Source organism: Ictidomys tridecemlineatus, chromosome 6 (assembly GCF_052094955.1).
Source record: "Ictidomys tridecemlineatus isolate mIctTri1 chromosome 6, mIctTri1.hap1, whole genome shotgun sequence".
NCBI classification, from domain to species: Eukaryota; Metazoa; Chordata; class Mammalia; order Rodentia; family Sciuridae; genus Ictidomys; species Ictidomys tridecemlineatus.
In genome coordinates, this window is record NC_135482.1 from 164208671 (window position 1) to 164231475 (window position 22805).

General features: G+C 38.0%; 1 protein-coding gene across 1 annotated transcript in view; it reads left to right on the forward strand.

Annotated features, from left to right (window-relative positions):
• The window catches only part of Rnaseh2b (ribonuclease H2 subunit B), a 66740-nt gene extending 58243 nt beyond the window's left edge, over positions 1–8497 (forward strand). Inside the window, 3 exon segments of the mRNA XM_078016053.1 lie at positions 6152–6232; positions 8338–8427; positions 8429–8497. Coding sequence (XP_077872179.1) covers positions 6152–6232; positions 8338–8427; positions 8429–8476 — 219 coding nt within the window. The 3' untranslated portion in view covers positions 8477–8497.
• The last annotated feature ends 14308 nt before the right edge of the window (positions 8498–22805 follow it).

Consider the following 22805-nt stretch of genomic DNA (forward strand, 5'->3'; position numbering starts at 1 on the left):
TAGAACTAAAAAATACAGTTAATAATTTAGACTTTTCAGGCACATATAGAATATTTTATTCATCAATGACTGAATACATTTTCTTCTCAGCAGCACACAGATCCTTCTCTAAAATAGACTATATTAGGCCACAAAGCAACTCTTTGCAAATAAAAAAATAGAGATAATACCTTGCATTCTATCAGTCAAAATGGAATGAAATTAGAAAACAACAATAAAATAAAAAATAGAAGCTACTCTAACACGTGGAGACTAAATAATTTGCTGTTGAATGACCATAAGAAATCAGAGGTAAAATGTAAAAAAATACTTAGAAGTAAATGAGAATAGTGACACAACATATCAAAATCTCTGGAACATTATGAACGAGGTTCTAAGAGGAAAGTTCATTGCATTGAGTTCATTCATTAAAAGAATAGAAAGTCACCAAACAAATAACCTAACATTATATCTCTAAGCTCTAGAAAAAGAAGAACAAATCAACATCAATAGCAAAAGAGGATGGATCATAATTAAAATCAGAGCTGAAATCCATGAAATTGAAAAGAAGAAGAAGAAAACAATACAAAAAAATCAACAAAACAAAAACTTGGTTCTTTCAAAAAACAAATAAAAATGATAACTCTTAGCCAGGCTAACTAAGAAAATGAGGAGGAAAAATTCAAATTACTATAATCCACAATGGAAAAGGAAATATCACAATGGGCACTACAGAAATACATACAATTATCAAACTATTTTGAACATTTATACTCCAATAAAACAGAAAAGTTTGAAGTCATTAATAGATTTCTGGAGACATATGACCTACCCAAATTGAATCAGGAATACACAGAAAATGTAAATAGATCAATTTCAAACAATGAAATTGAAGACATTATCAATAGCCTACTAACAAAGAAAAATCCAGGACCAGGGCTGGGGTTGTGGCTCAACGGTAGAGCGCTCGCTTCGCACCTGTGAGACCCTGGGTTCAATCCTCAGCACCACATACAAAAATAACAAGTAAAATAAAGGTGTTGTGTCCAACTACAACTAAAAAATAAATATATATATATATATATAAAAACAGGACCAGGCAGATTTTCAGCTTAGTTCTACTAGACCTAACTTTAAAGAACTAACACCAAGCCTCCTCAAATTATTCCATGAAAGAGAAAAGGTAGGAACCCTCCCAAACTCATTCTGTGAAACTAGTATCACCCTGATACCAAAACTAGACAAAGAAAGAAAGCTTCAGACAAATTCCCTGATGAATATGGATGCAAAAATTCTTATAAAACACTAATAAAGCACATACAAAAACATTTAAAAGGTATACCATGATCAAGTGGGTTTCATCCCAAGGATGCAAGTTTGATTCAACAAATAGAAATCAATAAATATAATTCACCACATCAATAGATTCACAGACAAGGATCACACAATTATCTCAATAGAAAAGCATTTAACAAATACAACATCAATTTATGTTCAAAACACTAGAAAAACTAGGTATAGTAGGAATATATTTCAACATTGTAAAAGATATATACATTAAACCCAAGGCTAACATATTTCTAAATGGAAAAAAGTTTAAAACATTCCTTCTAAAAACTAGAACAAGACAGGGATGCCCTCTTTCACCACTTCTATTCAACATAGTCCTTGAAACTCAAGCCAGAAAAATTAGACAAAAGAAATTAAAGAAATACAAATAGGAAAAGGAGAGCTCAAACTATCCCTGTTTGCCCACAACATGATCCTATATTTAGAAGACCCAAAAAACTCTACCCCAGAACTTCTAGAACTCATAAACAAATGTAGCAGAATATAAGATTAACACCTATAAGTCAATTGCATTCCTATACTAATGATAATCAACCAAAAGAGAATTTAGGAAAACTATCCCATTCACAATAGCTTCAGAAAATAAAATATTTGGGAATCTATCTAGCAAAAGAGGTGAAAGACCACTATTAAAAGTAAAGAAAGAAATTAAGACCTTAGAAGATGGAAAGATCTCCCATATTCATGGTTAGAATAAATATTGTCAAAATGGCCATACTACCAAAAGTGCTATATAGATTTAATGCAATTCCTATAAAATTTCAATGATGTTCTTCATAGAAATAAAAAAGGCAGTCATGAAATTCATTTAGAAAGATAAGAGGCCCAGAATAGTGAAAGCAATCCTTAGCAAAAAAAGTGAAACAGAAGACATCACAATGCCAGACCTTAAATTATACTACAGAGCTATAGTAGTCAAAACAGCATGATTTCGCACAAAAAACATACATGAAGATCAGTGGAACAGAATAGAAGACAGAGACAAACCTATATATATAAATTCAGGTATCATTAGACAAAGGCACCATAAACATACATTGGAAAAAAGATAGTCTCTTCAACAAATGGTGCTGGAAAAAGTGGAAATCCATATGAAACAGAATGAAATTTAACCTCTCTCTCTCATCCTGCACAAAACTCAAAGTGGATCAAGGGCATAAGCATTAGATCAGAGACCCTGAACCTAATAGAAGAAAATGTAGGCCCAATATTCTGTTATGCTGATGTAGGAACTGACTTCCTCAACAAGACTCCTAAAGCTCAAGAAGTAAAGAATCAATAAATGGGATGGTATCAAACTAGAAAACTTATTCACAGCAGAGGAAACAATCAAGAGTGTGCAGAGAGAACCTACAGAATGGGAGAAAATCTTTGCCACCTGCCTCTCAGAACATTAACATCTATATATTAAGAACTCTAAAAAGTTACCACCAAAAATCCCCACAAATAACCCAATCAATTAATGGACAAATAAACTGAAGAGGTACTTTACCGAAGAAATACTAATGGCCAACAATTTATGAAAAAAATGTTCAACATCTCGAGCAAGTAGAGAAATGTAAAATAAAACCATACTGAGATTTCATCTCACTCCAGACAGAATGGCATTGGTCAAGAATACAAATAGCAATAATTGTTGGTGAGGATGTGGGGGAAAGAGTATACTCATACATTGCTGGTGGGACTGGAAATTTGTACAACCATTATGGGAAGAAAGCAGTATGGAAGAAAGCAGGAAACTGGGAATGGATACCACTCCTCGGTATAGAGCCAAAGAATTTAAAATCAGCATACTTCGGTGACACATCCACATCAACATTTATAGCAGTTCAATTCATAATAGCTAAGCTATAGAACTAACCTAGGTGCCCTTTAACAGATGAATGGATAAAGAAAATGTGGAATACCCTATATAATGGAATATTACTCAATTATCAAAAAAAAAATGACTTTTACCAGTAAATGGATGGATCTAGAGACTATCATGCTAAGTGAATAGCAAGTCCCCAAAAAACAAATGTTGAATGTTCTCTTTGATATATGGATGCTAACTCACAATGGGGGTGGGGGGAGGGACTTCAAGTTCAGTGGATTAGACAAAGGTTAATGAAGAAAAGCAAACTTTTTACCAGACTCAATCTCATCTCTCTTGTTCTGATTCCCATCCCAAATACACACCCAACCTGTTTGTCCCTAATTAAGAAGCTTAGACCACCAGTTTCAAAGGGAATATGAAGACAGGGGAATGAATCAGACATTACTTTCCAATGTTCATATATGAATACACCACAGTGACTCTCCACATCATGTGCAACCACAAGAATGGGATCCTACTTAGGATATACTCCATGCATATATCATATGTGAAAATACACTATTGTCAGGTATATCTAAAAAGAACAATTAAAAATGGGGATGAAAAGAAGAAATGAGAGAAAGAAAGAAAAAAAGAGAAAGGAAGAAAATTAAAATGATAAAGAAGAGATTGAGAACAAATCTAATTCATTGATAAAAATATTTAAAGTTAGAACTATAAAAACCCAATAATGGATAACAACAAAATTGACCAAGAAAGTGAATGTAAAAATAAATATAAAAAGATTAAAGTTTTTCACAGTTCCCGTTGGCCATTCAGTTGGTTCCTTCTCAACTCTGGCTCAAGGAGCCCCAACCTGTATGCTGGGCTCCGCCTCTCCTTGCCTACCAGCAAGCAAACATTGAGGAAGCGTAGTGTTCTCAGAGCTAAATTTACGTAGCCCTGGTTTTTGTCTCAGAGGAAAGGATGGGCTTGGCTACAGTATGTGTGTGAACTGGTCTGGATTATCTGGCACTGCACATCCTGAATGTCTCAAAATGTGTGTGTGTGTGTTTGTGGGTGAAAGTGTCCAGCTTACAGTGGCGACTTTGGGGGTGCTGGGGTGTGCTGTAAGCAGCAAGCTTTTCACCAGACCCAGTCTCATCTCTTCCTCTCTTCCATTCTGAATCTCATCCCCAGTCCACACCCCACCGGTTTGTTTGCCTCTTGTTACCCAGCTTAGACACCAATTTCAAAGGGAACACTGCTCCACCTTGTGCTTCTCAGAGCTGTCAGCAGGTCAGTGCCACAGTCTCCCTCCTGATCCCAGCTTGAGACTCAAGGTAGGTGCCCGCTGACCCAGTGAAAGAAAAGCAGTGGCCATTGGGTTATGAAGACAGAAAAAAAACACAGAAGTTGTGATCTCTGGCATAGTTCATCTGGACAATGAAGCCCCTTTCCCAGTTGTCACTGAAATTCTGGGGCAACCTCATCCCCATACTGGCTCCCTTTGCAGACTCAAAATCTCCTTTCTGCCAAGACTCCATGTTTGCCTGAGTCTGCACTTTTTGAATCATGAGGGTTTGCTTAGCTCGACAGAGGAGCTCTCCTCCCTGGTGCACACCGTTTCTTTGATCAATCCTCTTATTCCAAGAACCAGTATTTCTGGGTTTCACCTGGTGACTGCTGACTCACTGGTTGCACCTCAGGGGTTTCCCTCAGCTCTCCCACCTCATCCTGCAGCTGCAATCTCAAAAGCAGCCACTGTTCACTGGGTCCCTCAAGTCTGTCATTTGTTGAGTCCCCTCAGGGTCTTTGTTCCTGTTCTTCCTTCTGCTGAGAATCAGTGGTCTTGCTTTTGACAGCTGATTTGCTTTAGGTTGCTGTGTGGTCAAGAGAAGATTTTCCCACAGTATGTGATATAGTCTCAGGATGCTCATCTGTTCTTTACAGCAAAGAATTTAAGAATTTCGTTTAGTTTTACCCCCCTGTGTGGTTCATGTGGTGGCATATGTTAGCACTAAACTAATACAGTTCATTGCTTAGGAAAAGCAGGGATGTGAAGAATGAAGCTGATGATAAGTCTGTTTGCCTAGGGGAGAACCATGTTGGCTTGTACCCATATGGTATCTCCACAAAGAGCTTGAAGACATGCAGTGGTCTTGTACAGTCAATCCACCATGTCAAACATGACTTGTCTGCCCAGCTTTGCACCTTTTACCATAAGCATGACATGCTTTCTTTTCTTCTTCTTCTTTTTTTTTTTTTTTTTAATGGTCATTAAGGTCACAGTCTAGCTCCTGACAGAATTTTCACACGCATTGCTGCAAAACACCCATGTGAAAGGCAAAAATATTTAGGGAAGGTTCAGCTTAGCTGCATTGGACCTAATGGGAAGAACACTTGTATAAAAATAGAAATCTCACCCCACATCCTCTAGTAGACTCTAAAGCTATTCATTTCGCTTCCCTCTCCTGCTGCTTGTTGTGCAGTTGTTCTTGTGTGGATAAGATAATTATATTGAAAGGAAGTAAGGAGATAAAGCTTTGCAACTATGGTAATAATAGAATAATACTGCTCCTGTATTCCTCAGTGGATATTAATCAGCCTAGGAGGAGACAGAAGCCTAGTTACAATTGGATGTCTGATCCATTTTAAAGGAATTCTTGTCTTTGACATTCATGCATTGTGTTTAGCCCCAGACTGTCCTTGAAGTCTTATGCCACCTAGGTTCTCACTGTACCTGGCACACACAAAGTGAGAGTTTGCTTCTATTGCTACACTGGATGAGAGATTGAGTCTTGTATCTACCTAATCCCATCACCCCAGCTACTTCTTGGAAGTGGTACGTGGCTTAGTTCACTAGACAGTTGTCAAAATGTAGGAAGTTTGTAAAAAGCAAATCCATTGCCAGGTCCATGCTCCATTTGTCCAGTGTGAGTCTAAATTGCACATTTGTTTGTTTTTAATGCATCATATTAGTGGCAAGGTGACATTTGACACCACTTCACTGCTCTAACATTGCAGAAACTAAAGTTATCAGATGAGCCTGTAGAAGCAAAAGAAGATTACACTAAGTTTAACACAAAAGATTTCAAGACTGAAAAGGTACGTGTCCAGGTGTAGTGACATATTATACATTTGCAATGGGTGACCTGTATAGACATCAGAAACAATTGCACACTTGATTGTGATTAGTTTTTGAATATGGAAAATTATTAATTTGCATCTCTGTGGCTTAATTTATTCAAAATTGTGCATGACAATGAAAATGTTAAGCAATTTAAACTTCTTACAAAACAGAGAAGAACAATATGCTTGGCAAGAATGTGCCTACACTTAGCCATGTGTTCATAGAGCGATGGGTGGTAAGGGAAGAAGCCTCTACAGGTAAATTTTTGGTCAATCTTACTGCCCAGAATCTTCCCAGAAATTATGATAATAAAAATTTTTAATAACTCGACCATTCAGCATTTACCCATAAATGTTATTTGGGTAACATCTCGTACTAAGTTTTATCTGACACATGCATTATAAATAACATGTAGCTTTTAAAATTGGCATTATAATGCTTACATAGTTTTTGGTTCTGCCCTTTTCATTTATCATTGTGTTGTGAAAATGTTCACATATCATTAAACACTCTTTGAAGTTTTGATCATCCTTTCATATCCAATCATGAGTGTTAATTTACTTTATCATATGGAATATAATGTAATCCATCCCCTGGTCTTGTATTTATGGGTTACTTCTGGCTTTTAAATTTCAGGAGTTTTGTTTGTTTTAATGAAGTGATAGACATTTACAGTCTATATCAGTTTATTTTATGAGACACAATTTAAAACTAAGAGTAAATGCTTAGAGAACATGAACTCTTTCATAAAATATATAGCTAAATTGTTTTCTAAAGATGTAACAAAAATCTGTAATCCCAAACATGGTTGCCAATGACTGTTTATCTAGCATTCTGGATAGCATTATTTTTATTTTGAAAATATTTGCCTGTCAAGTTTCTTTAACTGGAAAGACTTGTTTTCCCAATTGTTTATCGTTAATTTACAATTTTTACAAAGGTCAGTTGTGTCCCTTTCCTTTTTTCATGTTGGAATAATAATGTTTTCTGTTGATTTGTAAGAACTTATTCTAAATTGAGATTATTAACACTTTTTATGACACAGGGTACAGATAAATTTTCCAGAATGTTTTTAACCTTTTCATTTGATTTTTTAGTTGTTTTAAGTTTTTTCTGAAGAATGTATGTTTCCTTTTCCCTATTGTTTCTATGTTTAACTTTCATTTAGATTTTAACAATGGATAGTCCCCTTAGAGTTTATGTGTCACTTATTAAGGCATAAATACCCAGAACAACTTGTCTGGACGAGATGGCCACTTTTCAGTATCCAGTCAAGAATTAAGCCTCCTATGTGATGTGTGATAGAACGTGGGAAGCCAGATTGCAGGAATCATATGCTGTGCCTTTGAACTTATCTTACAGTTCCAGGGAGATAGATGATTTTTTTTTCTTTACTGGTTCCCATTATTTATACTTCTTTTCAACAAATTTTGATGCATTGCAGTAAAATTAGCTGCTATTTACCATCTTCTAGAGCTTTTTAAAGGACATAGGTCAGGTGAAAGGGGAGAACAATACAGTAACCACGAAAGAGAGAAAAATTTAAAGGGCAGAGTTATTTGGAGTCAGCTTTTTGGAGAGTATTTCTTTGTTGAAGAAGTACTTTTCAGTACTAGTTGAAGACCAGTGGATGTTTTGTAATACAGGTCATCTTTTGAATATAATAGATTGTGCTTGGTTTCCCATAGAGCAAATGAATAAAATCAGATGGTAAGTTGATGTGAATTATTCATCATGTGGTAATATAAGGCTGTAATTCCTTCCTCTGACAATCTCTGCCTGTGTCAGTTCTATTGTTTGTGTTATTGCACTAATGCACCCTCCAGAATTATTCCCCTTGCAGTAGATCATTGGCTGTAACCGTCCACTCCTTAGAAGGCAGCAGTCTTATCTTAACATATTCTGTGTCTGAATTATGAATAGATATCCAAATTTTATTCATTCTCTTGGGAAGCATGTTAATAGCAGAGCTTTCCTCCCTTGACGAACCTTGAGACATACACAATATTGTCTGATTTGCATGCATGACTTACTAATGTTATATTCATAACATATATTTCTCTCTTATTTTCAAAAACAGAAAACAAGCAAAATGACTGCAGCTCAGAAGGCTTTGGCTAAAGTTGACAAGAGTGGAATGAAAAGTATTGATGCCTTTTTTGGTGCAAAAAATTCTAAAAAAATTGGAAACCTTCAAAACTCTAAAAAATAAAGCCTAATAAAGCAAAAAGCATCTTTTCTTTTTATGTGTTCCATTTTCATTCTTCCTCCATGCCGCGGTACTTCCTGATCCTTGATTACCACCTTTTGGAGAAACATGGCAATGTTCAGGTTCTCTTGAACATTTTTTAGGATTTGATATTTGTGTCTCTGAACAAAATACGGGAAAGTTATTGTGTGGTTTCATGACAGTGGCCTTTGGTGTCTTTGAGAAAGTAATCAAGTGAACAGAATTTAACATGTAGCATCACAGTGCCCTCTGCTAACTGACCTATGACAATATTTGAGTTGTTGTTATTTTATGTAATTTTGCTACACAGTAGCTTTAACAACATGGTTTTCAGTATCCTGAGAGAAACTAGCTAACAAAACTGTCAGGTAAATTGCTACTTTTTTATTTTTACTTAAGTATTTATTTTTATGTTGTGCTGAGGATCAAACCCAGGCCCTCACATGTGCATGGCAAGCCCTCTACCGCTGAGCTACAACCCCAGCCCCTATAACCTCAATTTTTGTAACATAATTTTGTGAGATTTTTCCCAGGCTACTAGGTATTTTTCACAAACATGATTTTTAAATGACAATATCCTTTTTAATTATTCAACATTTGATTATTTAATAAATATCCTTACATTTCTTTACATATGTTCATGTTTTGAAGAATCAGATTGTATGTAAATATTTGTTTAGATATTTTATTGCTTCCTTAGAATAGATTTTTAGATGTGAGTTTACTGGTTCAAAAATAAGTTTTTCAAATATATACTTATGGAAATATATTCTTAAAAAGTTGTCAGAAATTTGCACTCTAACAAATGGTGGATGGGACATTTGTACATACATATAATCTGATCGGTTTAATTCCCTACTAACTCCCCTTTCCTCTCCTCCTCTCTTCCCCTGAGCCCCTGCCTCTATCTACTCTATTTTCATAAGATCTCCTTTTTTTTACATTTTAATCTCAAGCTTCCATATATGAGAGAAAACATGACCCTTGACTTTCTGTGTCTGGCTTAATATAATTTTGCTTAATATAATGCTCTCCAGTTCCAACCTTCTTCCTGAAAATGACATAATTTTGTTCCTTTATAACCAAATAACTCTCCTTTGTGTTATAAGCACCACATTTTCTTTGTCCAGTCATCTGTTGGCGGACACCTAGATTGATTCCATACTTGGCTAGTGTGAATTGTGCTGTGATAAACATGGGTATGCATGTGTCTCTCAAGGATGCTGGTTTTAATTGTTATGTAAAGACGTTGAGAAGTGTTTTAGCCATTTTGTTAGATGGTTCCATTCTTAATCTTTTGATGATTTCCATGGTGGTTGTTTCTATTTCTGAAAAGATTATCAGAGGTAAAATTGCCTAGCACTGGAGTCTTTTTTATTGTTGTTTACTGTAGCTTTCTTTAAACAGGAAGAATTTCTTACCTGTTCCTTTGTCTTATTTGACATTTTTTAAGAATACAAGCCACTTTTCTTGGTATAATATTTCTCACTTTGGGGTTGTCTAACTTTCCTCTTGATTAAATCCAAACTATACACTTGAGACACCTACAGAAGGAGTGTGTGTCTTTCTTACTGTACTATCAGGAGTCACAGTTTGCTCCATACCAATCTTGTTGACTTCCTCACTCAGAGTGGTGTGCATAAGCTTATTCACTGTAAATTATTATTGATTATGTTTGTAATTAATTAGTATTTGGGGGTAAATATCCTGAAACTCTTAAATATCCTATTCTACATCAAATGTTGGCTCACTATTTTTAGGATCTACCAATGATTTTTCTAACTCTAGCATGTCTTCTGCATTGGTTGGCATCCTTTGGTAATGAAGAGCCTTCCCTTCTCCACTTATTTATTCACTAATGGTTTTATATCAATATGAGTTTTTAGATTTTAATTTTATCTAGGGAGTTATAGTAGTAGTAGTAGTAGTAGTAGTAGTAGTAGTAGTAGTAGTAGTCGTAATTTTGATGTTCAAATTGTACCAAAATGGCTAGAAGGAGACCCTTTAAGCTTGCTCCTACATCTTTTTAATGTTTTTATTGTTCTTTAGTACTTTCTTATTTCTGCAGCAGGGAATTCCAGGCTCTTTTTGCACTTTCCCTATCCAAAGCCTGAATCAGCCTTTTTTCCAAGGAGCCCTATTCCTTTAATTGGAGAATGGTGTTTAGAAACCAACATCATGGCAGTAGCTGTGCCATTACTGGTACAACATTGCTTAGTGTCCAAAGCCAGAAAGTGTGTGTGTGCATGCGTACATATATAACAGTGTACTCATATCAACATTTCTAGAGCAGTTTATCAACAGCTATGTATATGTGTGATAGTTTGTAGATTCACTTTATCAGGGTAAAGAAGCTTTTTTCTATTTCTACTACTGTGAGAGTTTGTATCATAAATAGTTATTGACTTTTGTCAAATAATTTTCATATCTGTTGAGATGATCAGAATTTTCCCCTTTTTGGTACTAGGGATTGAATGGGGGTGGTTACTACTGAGCCATATCCTCAGCCCTTTTAATTTTTTATTTTGAGACAGGTTCTCACTAAGTTGTTTAAGGCCTTGTAAGTTGCTGAGGCTAACCTCGAAAGTGTGATCATCCCGCCTCAGCCTCCCAAATTGCTGGGATTATAGTCATGTGCCACCCTGCCTGACAGTTTTCCTTTAATAAAGGAGTACCTTTTAATATTTGAATTATAATGATTTTTTAAATTTATTTTTTAGTTGTAGTTGGACACAATACCTTTATTTTATTTATTTTTTTGCGGTGCTAAGGATCGAACACAGGGCCTTGCACGTGCTAGGCGAGTGCTCTACCGCTGAAGCCACAACCCCAGCCCCATAATGATTGTTTAATGTTAAACTAACCTTGCATTCCTAGACTAGACCCTATTTGGTCATAGTGCACTATTCTTTTCATTAACAGTTGGGTTTTTATTACTAATATTTTGTTATGGATTTTTATATCTTCTGTTAATAAATATTGGTTTGTATGGTTAATAAATATTGCTTTGTATTGGTTGTAATGATTTTATTTGATTTTGATATCAGTAAAACCAGCCTTATAAAATGAGTGGGGAAATACCTTTACATAACCTATCTTTTAAAGACATTGTGTGAGATTCATTTTGTTTCTTACCTTATGTGTTGAGCAGAATTAACTTGTGAAGATGGTACTGAGGGTCCGATTAAATAGGGGAAGAATATAAGTAGTCTGGGGAGTGTGGAGAGTGTCAGGAGAGACTTGCACGTGTATATTCAGTTAGTCTTATGGGCCAGAGAGAATGTAATTCGGGTTCTTTGGATCTCAGTGGCATCCTTTTGGCTGCAGGGGCCAGGGCTTTGGGGTACATTCTGCTTTTGTTCTTAGCATGAAAACTTGCTGGAAGCTAAGATGCAGAAATAAAGAACAGATGAGCAGGACAATGATTAGTACTGTTTCAGATTTGTCAGGTTTATAGGAGCAGCTGTTAGAGGAAGAAACTGTTTCAAAGCCATTTGGGCCAGTAATTTTCTTTCTGGGAAAGTTTTTAATTACTATTCCAATTTTTGTAGTCAAAATAGAGCTATTCCAGTCTTCTCCTTTTTCTTGCGCCAGTTTTGGTAATTTATATGTTTTAAGAAATGTCTATATTTCATGTCAGTTGTCAAATTTCTTGGCATAAATATTGTCATAATATAGTAACAGGAAAAGCATATTTTATATTATCCTCTTACTGTTTGTGTTTTCATAACGATGTTTCTTTTTTCATACCTGATATTTGTCATTTGTGTCTTTTTGGTTTTTTTCATTAGCTCAAGCAAAGCTTACCAATTCCTTTTATCCATTTGAAGAACCATTTTCTTCTGGCTTTCATCATGTCTGATAAGACATCTGTTTTAATTCTTACATTTCTCCTACTTCCTATAATGTATCCTAACAGTTTCCAGCATGTTGGTGTGGTTTTCTTGATATTCTTTGGGAGTCAGTTAAGCTTCTTGTATCTTTGAGTTTATAGTTTTCAACAAATTTGGAAAACTTCTGGCCAACATTTCTTCAGATATTTTTCAGTTATTTTCCCTCCTTCCTCTCCACTTCCTCGGTTTCTGGGACCCCAGTTACATGTACACTGGGCCTCTTGATAGCAGTCCTGACATGGAACTTCTGATTTTTTTTTCCTTGTTCCATTTGTAGACAGAGATTTCTCTTAATGTATTTTCAAGTTTATTTTGGATATAGGATTTCATTTTCCATTAACCTCCAGTAGTGAATTTTTATTTCAAATATTATAATTTTTGGTTCTAGTTGTTCTATTTGGACCTTTTTTTTTTATGTCTTCTCACTTTTCTGCTCATATATTTGTGTTTTCCTTTAGATACTTTATAGCTTTTTAGGTAGCTACATAGTTGTCTGTTAGTTGGTCATTTCTGTGTCGATTTGTTTCTTTCTCTCCCTTTATTATTATTTCTTACTTTGAAATAACTTTAGACTTATAGAAAAGTTGCAAGAATACTAAAGAGAATCTACCCTCCCCTTGGCTTCCCCCAATATTAACCCTTTACATAACCACAGTACAATTATCAAAACCAGGGAATTTAGCTAACTCATGACCTTATTGGAATTTCACCTATCTTTATACTAATGTCACTTGTTTGTTCCAGAATCCAATCCGTGATCTCAAAGTGTATTTAGTTGTCATATCTCCTCAGTATTTTCTGACTTATGAGTCTTTTAATATTTCTTTGTCTTTCAGTGACCTTGACACTTTTGAGAGTATTGATTGGTTGTTTTATAAAAATGATTGTCAATTTTTTAGATAGTTAGGAACTGTGCTAATATGCTGTTTCTCGTGTAATCATTTCATAGCACTACTAACAACCAATAGTAACAGACACTGGATAACATTGATGTGCTTGGCACTGATCTACACACTTTGCACGTAATAACTTGTTTAATCCCTATGGTGGCAGGACGAGGTGTGATAGGAGCCAGAATAGTGACACCAACCCAGAGAGCAAAGGACAAAAGGAAAGGCCACTGAAACATTTGCATTATCATCCTTATTGGAGGTCAGCTCCTAGCAGCAGGGACTATTCAAGTTTGCACGTTTCACAATGCTAGGCACATATACGATAAGCAGAAGATTGAACAACTTAACCAGTATCCTCACTAGCTGAGAGGACTGTTTTTTCCTAAGGGACAAAGTCAAGATCTTTATCCACTGTGGCCTTTCAGAGCGCCTAAGCTATTTTCTGCCCTTTATTTTGGTCTTAAATACACCGCACTCCCCACCACACTGGTGCCTTTGTATGACCAATTTATTTCTATCTCTTCTCCATCTCTTCTCATGATTTGTTCTGTCTTGTCATTATCACCCCAAAATCAGAGAAGCAACCCTAACCCTCCTTGCCTGCCTCCGCCATGCTCCTACTCAGACACCCTCCATCCCATTTTCCTGCCTTCCTCTCTCCAGAGACCCCTGCCTGTCTACTGCACAAATACACACTCAGCTGGGGATAGCAGACAGAGGTGGGTGTTGCATTAGGGATTTAACCTGCTGCTGAATTCATCACTGAATACCCAGGCCAGTATTCTGCAGTACATTGAAGTTCTCAACAGCCTCCTGGCTGAAACTTGAACTTCAGGGTTCATACTGTGAATGGATTTTCTGTGGTGCTCTAGTATTTGAAGTCCAAGGATGACGTATTCATAAACTCATGCAAAACTTTCATGGGCCTTAAAGTTATATGCTAATGATTCTGGTCATTAAGTGAAATAGAATGATTAATCTCTCTGGATCAAGAGCTGTGAATTAGACAACACTTGCTACAGTCATTTTACTTGTATGTCCCAAGACTCACAGCCAAGACATTATATCCATATGTGACTGTGCCAATGCTAATAAATTTGCTTTCACGTGGCATTTAGATTTCTGTAGAGCCCACAACCTCAATTATTAAAGTTTGAGAATATATGTGAGTTTATAAAATCCTTGTCTTCCCAGGAGTTTTAAACAGGAGCTTACATCATGGCTTAGCCACAAATTAAATGGGAATTTGGGAAATAAGCAACTTTGTTTTCTTGCATATTTGACTTCACCTTTGTGTTAGTCCGCTTTTCATTTCTGTGAGCAAAATACCTGACAGGAACAACTTAGGACAGCAAAACTGTATTTTGACTCATGGTTTCAGAAGTCTTAATCCATGGTTGGCCACCTTCATTGCTGTGAGTCCAAGGTGAGGTAGAACCCCATGGCAGAAGGGCATGGCGGAGAAATGCTGCTCAGCTCATGGCAGCCCAGAAGCAGAAAGAGAAGGAGGAGCCAGATGGACAAGATGTAATCCAAAAGGACCTGTCCCCAATGACCTACTTTGAGTCACATCCTGCCTGCACACCCTGCCTGCCTACAGTTGGCACCCTCTACAGTAGTCCTTTCAAATTACTAGTCCATCAACTGAATTAATCACCAATTAGCTTACAGCTGTCATGATTTCATCATTTTACCTCTGAACATGAACACAGGAGCTTTGTGGGCACACCTCCTAACTAAACCATAGCAACCTCTGACACCAAGATGAAGATCTGATCTTAACTGCAATGTTCAACATTAATCAAGAGTTGGATAATGCTTGAAAAATGAAAAACGAAAGATGTTACACATGCCAGGTGCCACATGGGGAAATAATATTAAGAACAAATCAATCTGGGCTTATATGAAAGCGTGTGTGGGTAGTATGAATCTACCATACATGTACACCTGTGCGCATACATGTATAACCTTCCCTTCTTTCAAACTTTTAAAGGAATTTCAAATAAGAGTCATTTTGTACTTTTTATACCAAACATTAGGATACTTTAGCTTACTCAAGTTCTTTGGCCCCTTTTTTTTCTTGCATCATTTATTATTATTATTATTATTATTATTATTATTATTATGAGTTTGGGAAAGCTTCAAAAAAATTCTGCAAACTATAAAACCACTTGCACACACACACCAAGGCTTCTATTGTTTTCATCAGACCATACATGTTTTTGAAACTGATCCCAGATTACCTACATTCTTTCCTTTTGTATGTCTCTAATATCTTCAGTTTAATTTTTCCTTGTATTCTCAGTCCTCAGCTCTTTTGATCTTTCAAGGTTTATACTTTGATTCCACACTCCCAGGGAGATTCTTCTCTGTTGGTTTAAGGCAGATGTCAAGGGGAATTTGTCCCTCGTTGTTTTTGGTCTATTTCATACTGTCTACATGTAGACATTATGTATCTTTTTGGAGGGGACCTTCATAGGACATGAAGGCAATCTGGAAGTAGGACCGTAGACATGTCCATTTACTTACTAAATGTAATGTTTTATTCCGACTTGTGACAACAGTACACATATCTTAAATCTTAAGGGTAAATGAAGTGAAAAAGAGACTTTAAATGAGTGACACCATATTTCAGTACCAAAAGGACTGCTGAATTTAAAGTAGCTGAATTATTCCTGGTTGAGTCTCCATCCTGCCTTAACTCTGAGCTTTGGCCAAATCACTGGTATTGCTGGCCTGCAGCCACCTGCTCTGTGACATGGTATTAACTCACAAAGCCATCTTATGACCTTTCCTACAATCGCTGGTTCTTGGGGTGCCTCTCGCCTGGGAGGAAGGTATTTTTAGAGTGAGCATTCATGAGATGGGACAGTGCACGCAGCACTTCCCTAAGCCCCTTGGAAAGATCATCTGTTTTGCTGGAAGAAAGTCTGAAGGGAATACACCAAATACTGATCATAATAGTCTCTGTGTGTTTATTTTTCTTGCCTTCAGTTTCCAAAGAGCACAATTACTGGAAAGTAATCACAAAGCACGGATGCTTTGTAATTTTTAAAGCACCTTTCCTAGGATTTTATGTCCTCAATCCATATAGAAATGTGGCACATTTTACAGTCGAACAAGGTGAGACCAACTTATGTGCCCAAGATCACTCAGCTAACAAATAAGGAGCCAGAACTTGAACTTGGGACCTCTGACTGCCGGACTTTCCAACACCCCAGACTCCCTTTCCCCAGAGGCCTTTCCCTAGATGGCTGCCACATCCTAGGAAGTCCATCATCACTAAATGTTTTGGTCAACTTTCACTCCTGTGACTAAAAGGCCCGACCAGAACAATTGTAGGGGAGGAAAGGTTTATTTGAGAACTCACAGTTTCAGAGGTCTTAATCCATAGAAGGCCAACTCCATTCCTCAGGGCTGGACATGAGGCTGGACATCATGGAGCAAGAGTGTGGCAGGGGGAAGCAGCTCACACGGTGATCAGAAAGCAGAGAGACTCCATTTGCCAGATACATAGCCATGCCCTCCATGAACCACTTCCTCCAGCCACACCCCACCTGCCTCCAGTTACCACTCAGTGAATCCCACCAGGGATTAATTCACTGATTAGGTTAAGACTCCTATAACCCAATCATTTCTCCTACACCTTCTTGCATTGTCTCACGCGTGAGCTTTGGGGGAACACCTCTCATACAAACCATAACACCAGATTGAAAGGACAGCTTCTTCATATAGCTTAGGGATTGACCCTCTTTCCCTGTTCTTAAGCCGGTCTAATTTGACTAGCCATCTTGTATCACAAAGGGGTATTTCTCCCAATCACTCCAAAATTCAGAGATCCTGGGAGTTAGATGCATGATGCAACAAAGCCTCTCCCTTGGAAGAGAGCCCAGGCCCAGGGAGGCAGGAGGGCGTTGTCTTAGTGTAGTTGGAAGATGTCCTGTGGCTTTGATCTTGTCTGAATAATCAGAACTGAGCTGATTTTTGTACCTCTTTATAAACTCCTCAGGTTTCGGCATTCCTTGGGGCCATAGACCCAATCAAAAGGTTTTCTCGCAATGTGCAACAGTATTTTACGTCTTTCACAGCAATCTCTGATCTGTATTTAAATTAATCTTTACAACTCTTCAAGGTACACAAGAAAAGGGTTGGTACCCTTGTTGTACAGGTGGTTACAGTCTTCCAGACTGTAGGTGCCAGAGCCCGGGGGTCCTCCCTGCTCCCTGCAGCCCAGGCTGCTTTCCCTTTGGTTTTTACCCAAGGTTCTTATTCATGTTTGTATAGGTTATGGCCATTCATCCTTGAGTAGGCTGTCCTAATTACAAATCTCATTTTAAGAAAGGAAAAAACTCAGATTTATTCTGCTTCATCTTCTAGCTGTATTCTTAATGAATTGGCAGAGTGGCAAGCCAGAATTTAAGTTCTTAGCTGGTGCATTTACATGTCCAATCATTCCTTCAGCTGTCAGCTTTTTAGCGGTTACTGTACTTTCATTCATAAATGTCATTTTGATGATCGGACCCTAATCAAGCCCTTGTGAGAAGGGAGCAGGCACCCAATGAGATTTACACAAGGAATCAGAGCATCTTCATAAACAATAAAGGGAATGTTACGTTACACGTAGGTTTTGATCAGAATGTGTATAAAATTAAAGTTGTGTTGTTAGTTCTTGCTAAAGAAAAAAAGAAGCCAAGGAATAAGCTTAGATCCTTTCGTTCCTCTGAGAATTTGCACGGAGCACCTGCTACATGCCAAATGTTCTAGGTACTGAATATGAAGCTGTCAACATGGCAGACAAAAATCCCTGTTCTGCGAAGTTTCGGTTCCAGGGTGGGTGGTCGGATGGTGTATCAGGTAGTGTGGGGGCTCTGGGAAAAGCTGAGCAGGTTAAGGACAGGGTCTGGGGAGAGGGAGTCAAGCAAGGCTTTGCTGCCTTTGTATCTTATCCACCTTATAACATAGAAATCTGATTTCCATCCACATTTTTTTTTCATGACTTACAGTTCCACAATGAATTATTTTTAACATTGTAGTAAAGAAATTTAAAAACACAACTTTTGTAATTATACTTGTTCAATTACATTCTTCAGAGAAACATTAGGGATTTCTAAGTCTACCATAAGTCAATGTCCCTCTATTTTGTTAGATATTGGAGTCTACATAATGCTTCATTCTTTTTAAAACAGGATCTGAAAAATAAGAGCCAAAAAGATAAAAAAGGTTTAAGAATCATTCATCTCAGAAGCTTATGTTCATGTTATTTTTTGTGTATATGTATTTTTTTTTCTAAAATGATGGTTTAGGCTCCAGAAGTTTGAGTGATGCTAACATTATTTTATATTTTTTACATTATTTTATAATGCCTTTGAACACTGTGGGAAGAAAAAAAATGTGCTCCTTGGCCAGTTGTCTGGGAGCCTGATATTAGCCCTAGGGTGACATCACCAGTGCCGGTCACCATGGGAACCCTGTGCTGCACCTGAGGGCCTCTCTTGGAAGGGAAAATGCACAGCTACCAACTCAGTACTAAACCAGTCTGCCTTGCTCCTCTGTTCTAGAGACTGCAGATGGTGCGCGAGTTATCAGGTGACTATTTTCTTTTCCTTTTAGATGGCAGCGCGAAGAGTGAAAAGAGGCAAGTGACACAGTTCCACGTGAGGCTTGGCTGCTTCCTGTACAACTTCAGACACCCCCCAAGAGCTAAGACTTTGTCTCCCACCTTTCTAGAAAACCACCAGTTGCCAATAGATGCATCTTAAGGGGCCAATGATGAAAGCTTCATTTATTTGATCAATAACAGGCAATGACATTTGCCCTCAAGATGGAGGCATCCCCAGAGTGGATTTGAGGAATTCAAGCCACCTCACCTCTGCCCAGGCCTATCCTCACAACAGTGTGGCTCTTTCCAGTATAGTGCATCACATATCAAAATGTGGAGGGTACAACTCTTTTTCACGGTCATTTCTTAGGCCTCTGACCACATCGGCTTGTTCCACTTGGGTCAGATCAGCATGTTTAGGTGTGTACGTGGTGATGGAAACACTGGATTCTACACTAGGAGCACTAGCAAACCAGGTTTCAACCCTTTCTTTAAATACTTACCCAAAACCTGACCTTTCCTTACTCCTTACCAACTTGGCAGCTTTTGGTTCAGAACAATATCTAAACATGTGCATTTTATGATGGCCTAGAGTTATGGAGTCATAAACATTGCTTCATTTTTAAAAGATTTGTTTGGTATGTGTATTATTATTTTCTTAGAGCAAGGGCATAGGATATGAGAGGAAGAGAGAAGTCAATGCCAAAAAGTAATTTAGTGGAAAATTCTAGTGCCTAGAATGAGTTTCAGGAGGAGGGGGTGGGGTGTGCAAACGTGTCTTGGGGTTCAAGCAGGCTCATTCACTAGATGTGCAAAAGGAATGGGGTTGCTACGGTTCAGTTCATCTTCCTGTATTCTAATGGGACCCCCATTTTGCAGGAAATAATTCTTTTCTGAATTTCTGACTCCATCAGTTTAGTTGAATGTAGTCTGGCAAGGAGTCTATATTTTTTCAATGCTTCCTTTCATATGTTGAAAATTTTCCATTTACCTCAAGGAACTTTTAACATTCCTGGGCTTCCATAGTTGAGAAGCAATCTTCCTCTCCAGAACCCCAGCTCCAAAAAGTCAATGTAGAATTCTGGCTTCCAGGAGGGGGCGCTCTATAAAAAGAGCAGCTTGAAACCCAGGCTGTTTAGGGTAAGGATCAAGAACCTGATGTGTGGTTCTGCACATAGCTGAGGAGTTTAAAATGTGGCTTTTCCCACCCTCTTCTTGTACAGTCCACATACTGTCATTGGAGGTTAGTGTACATTTTGGCCCAAAGCAATTGCCAACTCCACGGTGCTCCGGCTTAGTACGTTCTGTGTCTGAGCAAGTCATTTATCCTCTCAGAACTTTATCCCAGGGACAGAAAGCCTCCTAATATAATAGCTGTCAGATGCAGGTGGACCCCTGTCCTTATCTCTCCTTCCTCTGGAGAGACTTACTGCTGGTAGATTTCTGGATGGACTCCATGGTCCCCTAAGTATAAGGCTCCCCCAGTTTCTGAAAGACATCTCTTTCTACCACTGTCTTCACTTACCAACCATGTGTTTGACCCTCTGCTTCTGTGCCTTCCTCCCCTCTCCCCAGTCTCTCTTATCGTCTCCATGCACACACTCCAAAACCACTGGACCTGACAATGCCCAGGTGGTCACTAGAAGCCCTGCTCTTTTACTTGTGCCCCAAGTTCACATTCCATTGGCCTCTGAACTTTGAAAAACTACCAACACTTCAAATTCAACACAATTTAAATGACAAAAATTTGTGTCATTTTTTTTTCATTGGAGAAGTAATTCATGACACATTGCAACTAAAAGAAAAAGCAAAAGGGACCAGCCCTGCTCAGGCCCCTGTTGCTAACTGCATTCTTGGCCCTAGATCAGGTTCTTTTCTTAGCTACCCAATCCAATGTCCATTGTCTGTCCTTCTTCTAACTAGCAGTACTAGAGTTACTGCGTCTGCAATTCACTTTGTCATTTTACTTCAGAATCAAATCCTATTGAGTCGTCCTTCAGAAATGTCTCGTGGGAAAATTAAAATTATAACAGATATAAAACCCTAGCCCTCTCTCAAGTCCTTTCCTCTCCACGCCCACTGCCTCCAAAAGGAAGCCGCTCCAGCTGGATGGCCAGCTCCCTGGAGTGCAGAGACCATATGGCTCAGGTCTCAAATAGAGCCTTGCCCACAGCGATGAGCACGCGGTGTGGGCCCCACGCTCAGAGCGTGAGTCACGATGGACACAGCCAGATCCTCTTTCCCACAACTTGTCAAGGACTTTTAGAAAGCAGTCGTGCTCAGAGCTAGACAGGAAGTGGGAAACGGGCACTGCTGGCCAGGCTATAAAAAGGCCCGACTTCTGGAGGCCAACTTGGAAATAAGTGTCAACAGCCTGGAGATTCTGCTCCCCCGAGCCTCGGCAATACCCACTGCTAAAAGAACAGTCTCAGGAAGAATCATAAATGTGTGCAAAGAGTGAGCTACAAGAACGTTCATCGTGGGATTGTTAAAATAGCAAATAATGGGGAGGAACAACCCTGAAATGGGAGGGCTGAGAAAATTTGTGTTTAAAATTCAGTTCTGAAAATACAAGGACCCTCCTCTCCCTTTTGCCTCCCTTCATGCCTTCTTTTCTTCCTTCCTTCCATTTTCTCCCTCTTTCCCTTGCCCAAACTTGCTCGGTTCTTCCCTTTCTCTTTTTTCCTTCCTCTTTCTTGCTGTGTCTCTTTCCCTCCCTCTTTTAGCAAGTTTCTATGATAAACATGTATTACTATTGCATTAATACAAAAACGATCTTAAAATTCTGTGTTAAGTCATATCATTAGTTCCTTAAAATTTTTTCTCTTATGATTATCATCTTTTGAAAAGGGTTGTGTCTCATTTAGTAAGTTTTTTGGAGAATCAAATAGTACATTTCACTATTCTAGGTTTTGTATTCAAGTGGGAGATTAGTAAATAATAAAAGGATGCTTAGCTACCAATAGTCAAATAGTGGTTCTTCTTCCATCCCCATACCTTCAAAGGTTTCAGATACCTACTATAGGATTCCCTGATCTCTTCCCCCTTATCTAGTCAAAAATATATGATTTGTTTTTAATGGTGTGTTTGGGACATGAACATGGATGCTGAAATCAATTAATTTTGCTTTGAAGGTCTCCTTAGAGCCCTAGAAATAATTGCAGATACTCTAGGGAATATCACAACCAGGCCTGAGAGTGACTATTCTGATCCACAAAACTGAGGAGACATGAAAACATTCAACCAACTGAGGAGAGCACAAAAAGAGAATGTTTCAAATTAGCTCATGATCAGCTTTTATAGTTTTCCCCTTAGCAGACAGTAACTACTAATCAGCTTTCTGTCGCTGTGACACAATAGCTGAGATAAGCACCTTAGAAGAAAGATAGGTTCATTTTGGTTTGTAGTTTCAGAGGTTTTGGTCCATGGTCACTTTGGTCTTATTGCTTTGGGCCTGTGAGGGCACAGTACATCATGGTGGAGGTGTGAGGCCTAGGAGGCCTGTTCATCAGAGAGAAAGACAGGAAGTTGCTTAAAGTACACAGACACCAATGATCTAACTTCCTTCCATTAGGCCCCACCCCCTAAAGGCTCCATCACCTCCCAATTGCACCACAGGCTAGTGGCCAAGCCACTAAAACATGGGTCTTAGGGGGACATTCCAGGCCCAAACCATAACCTTAGCCAAAGTGCTCAACTTCATAGCAAGAACTATAGATTCAATTCCTAAGCACTAGTAATAAATTTTTCCAAAAAATTTTATTGAAATGAATCAATATGGAGTGTTGGTGGTTTAGTTGTCTAGGCCACTTCTAGAATCATGTAAAATTATAGGATCCTACCTTAGTGTCTATCATTCCACCCTCATCTTTTTCCTGATTTGATAACTTAATGAAGGAGATTATAGAACTTTATTATTGCTGAGGCATTTTT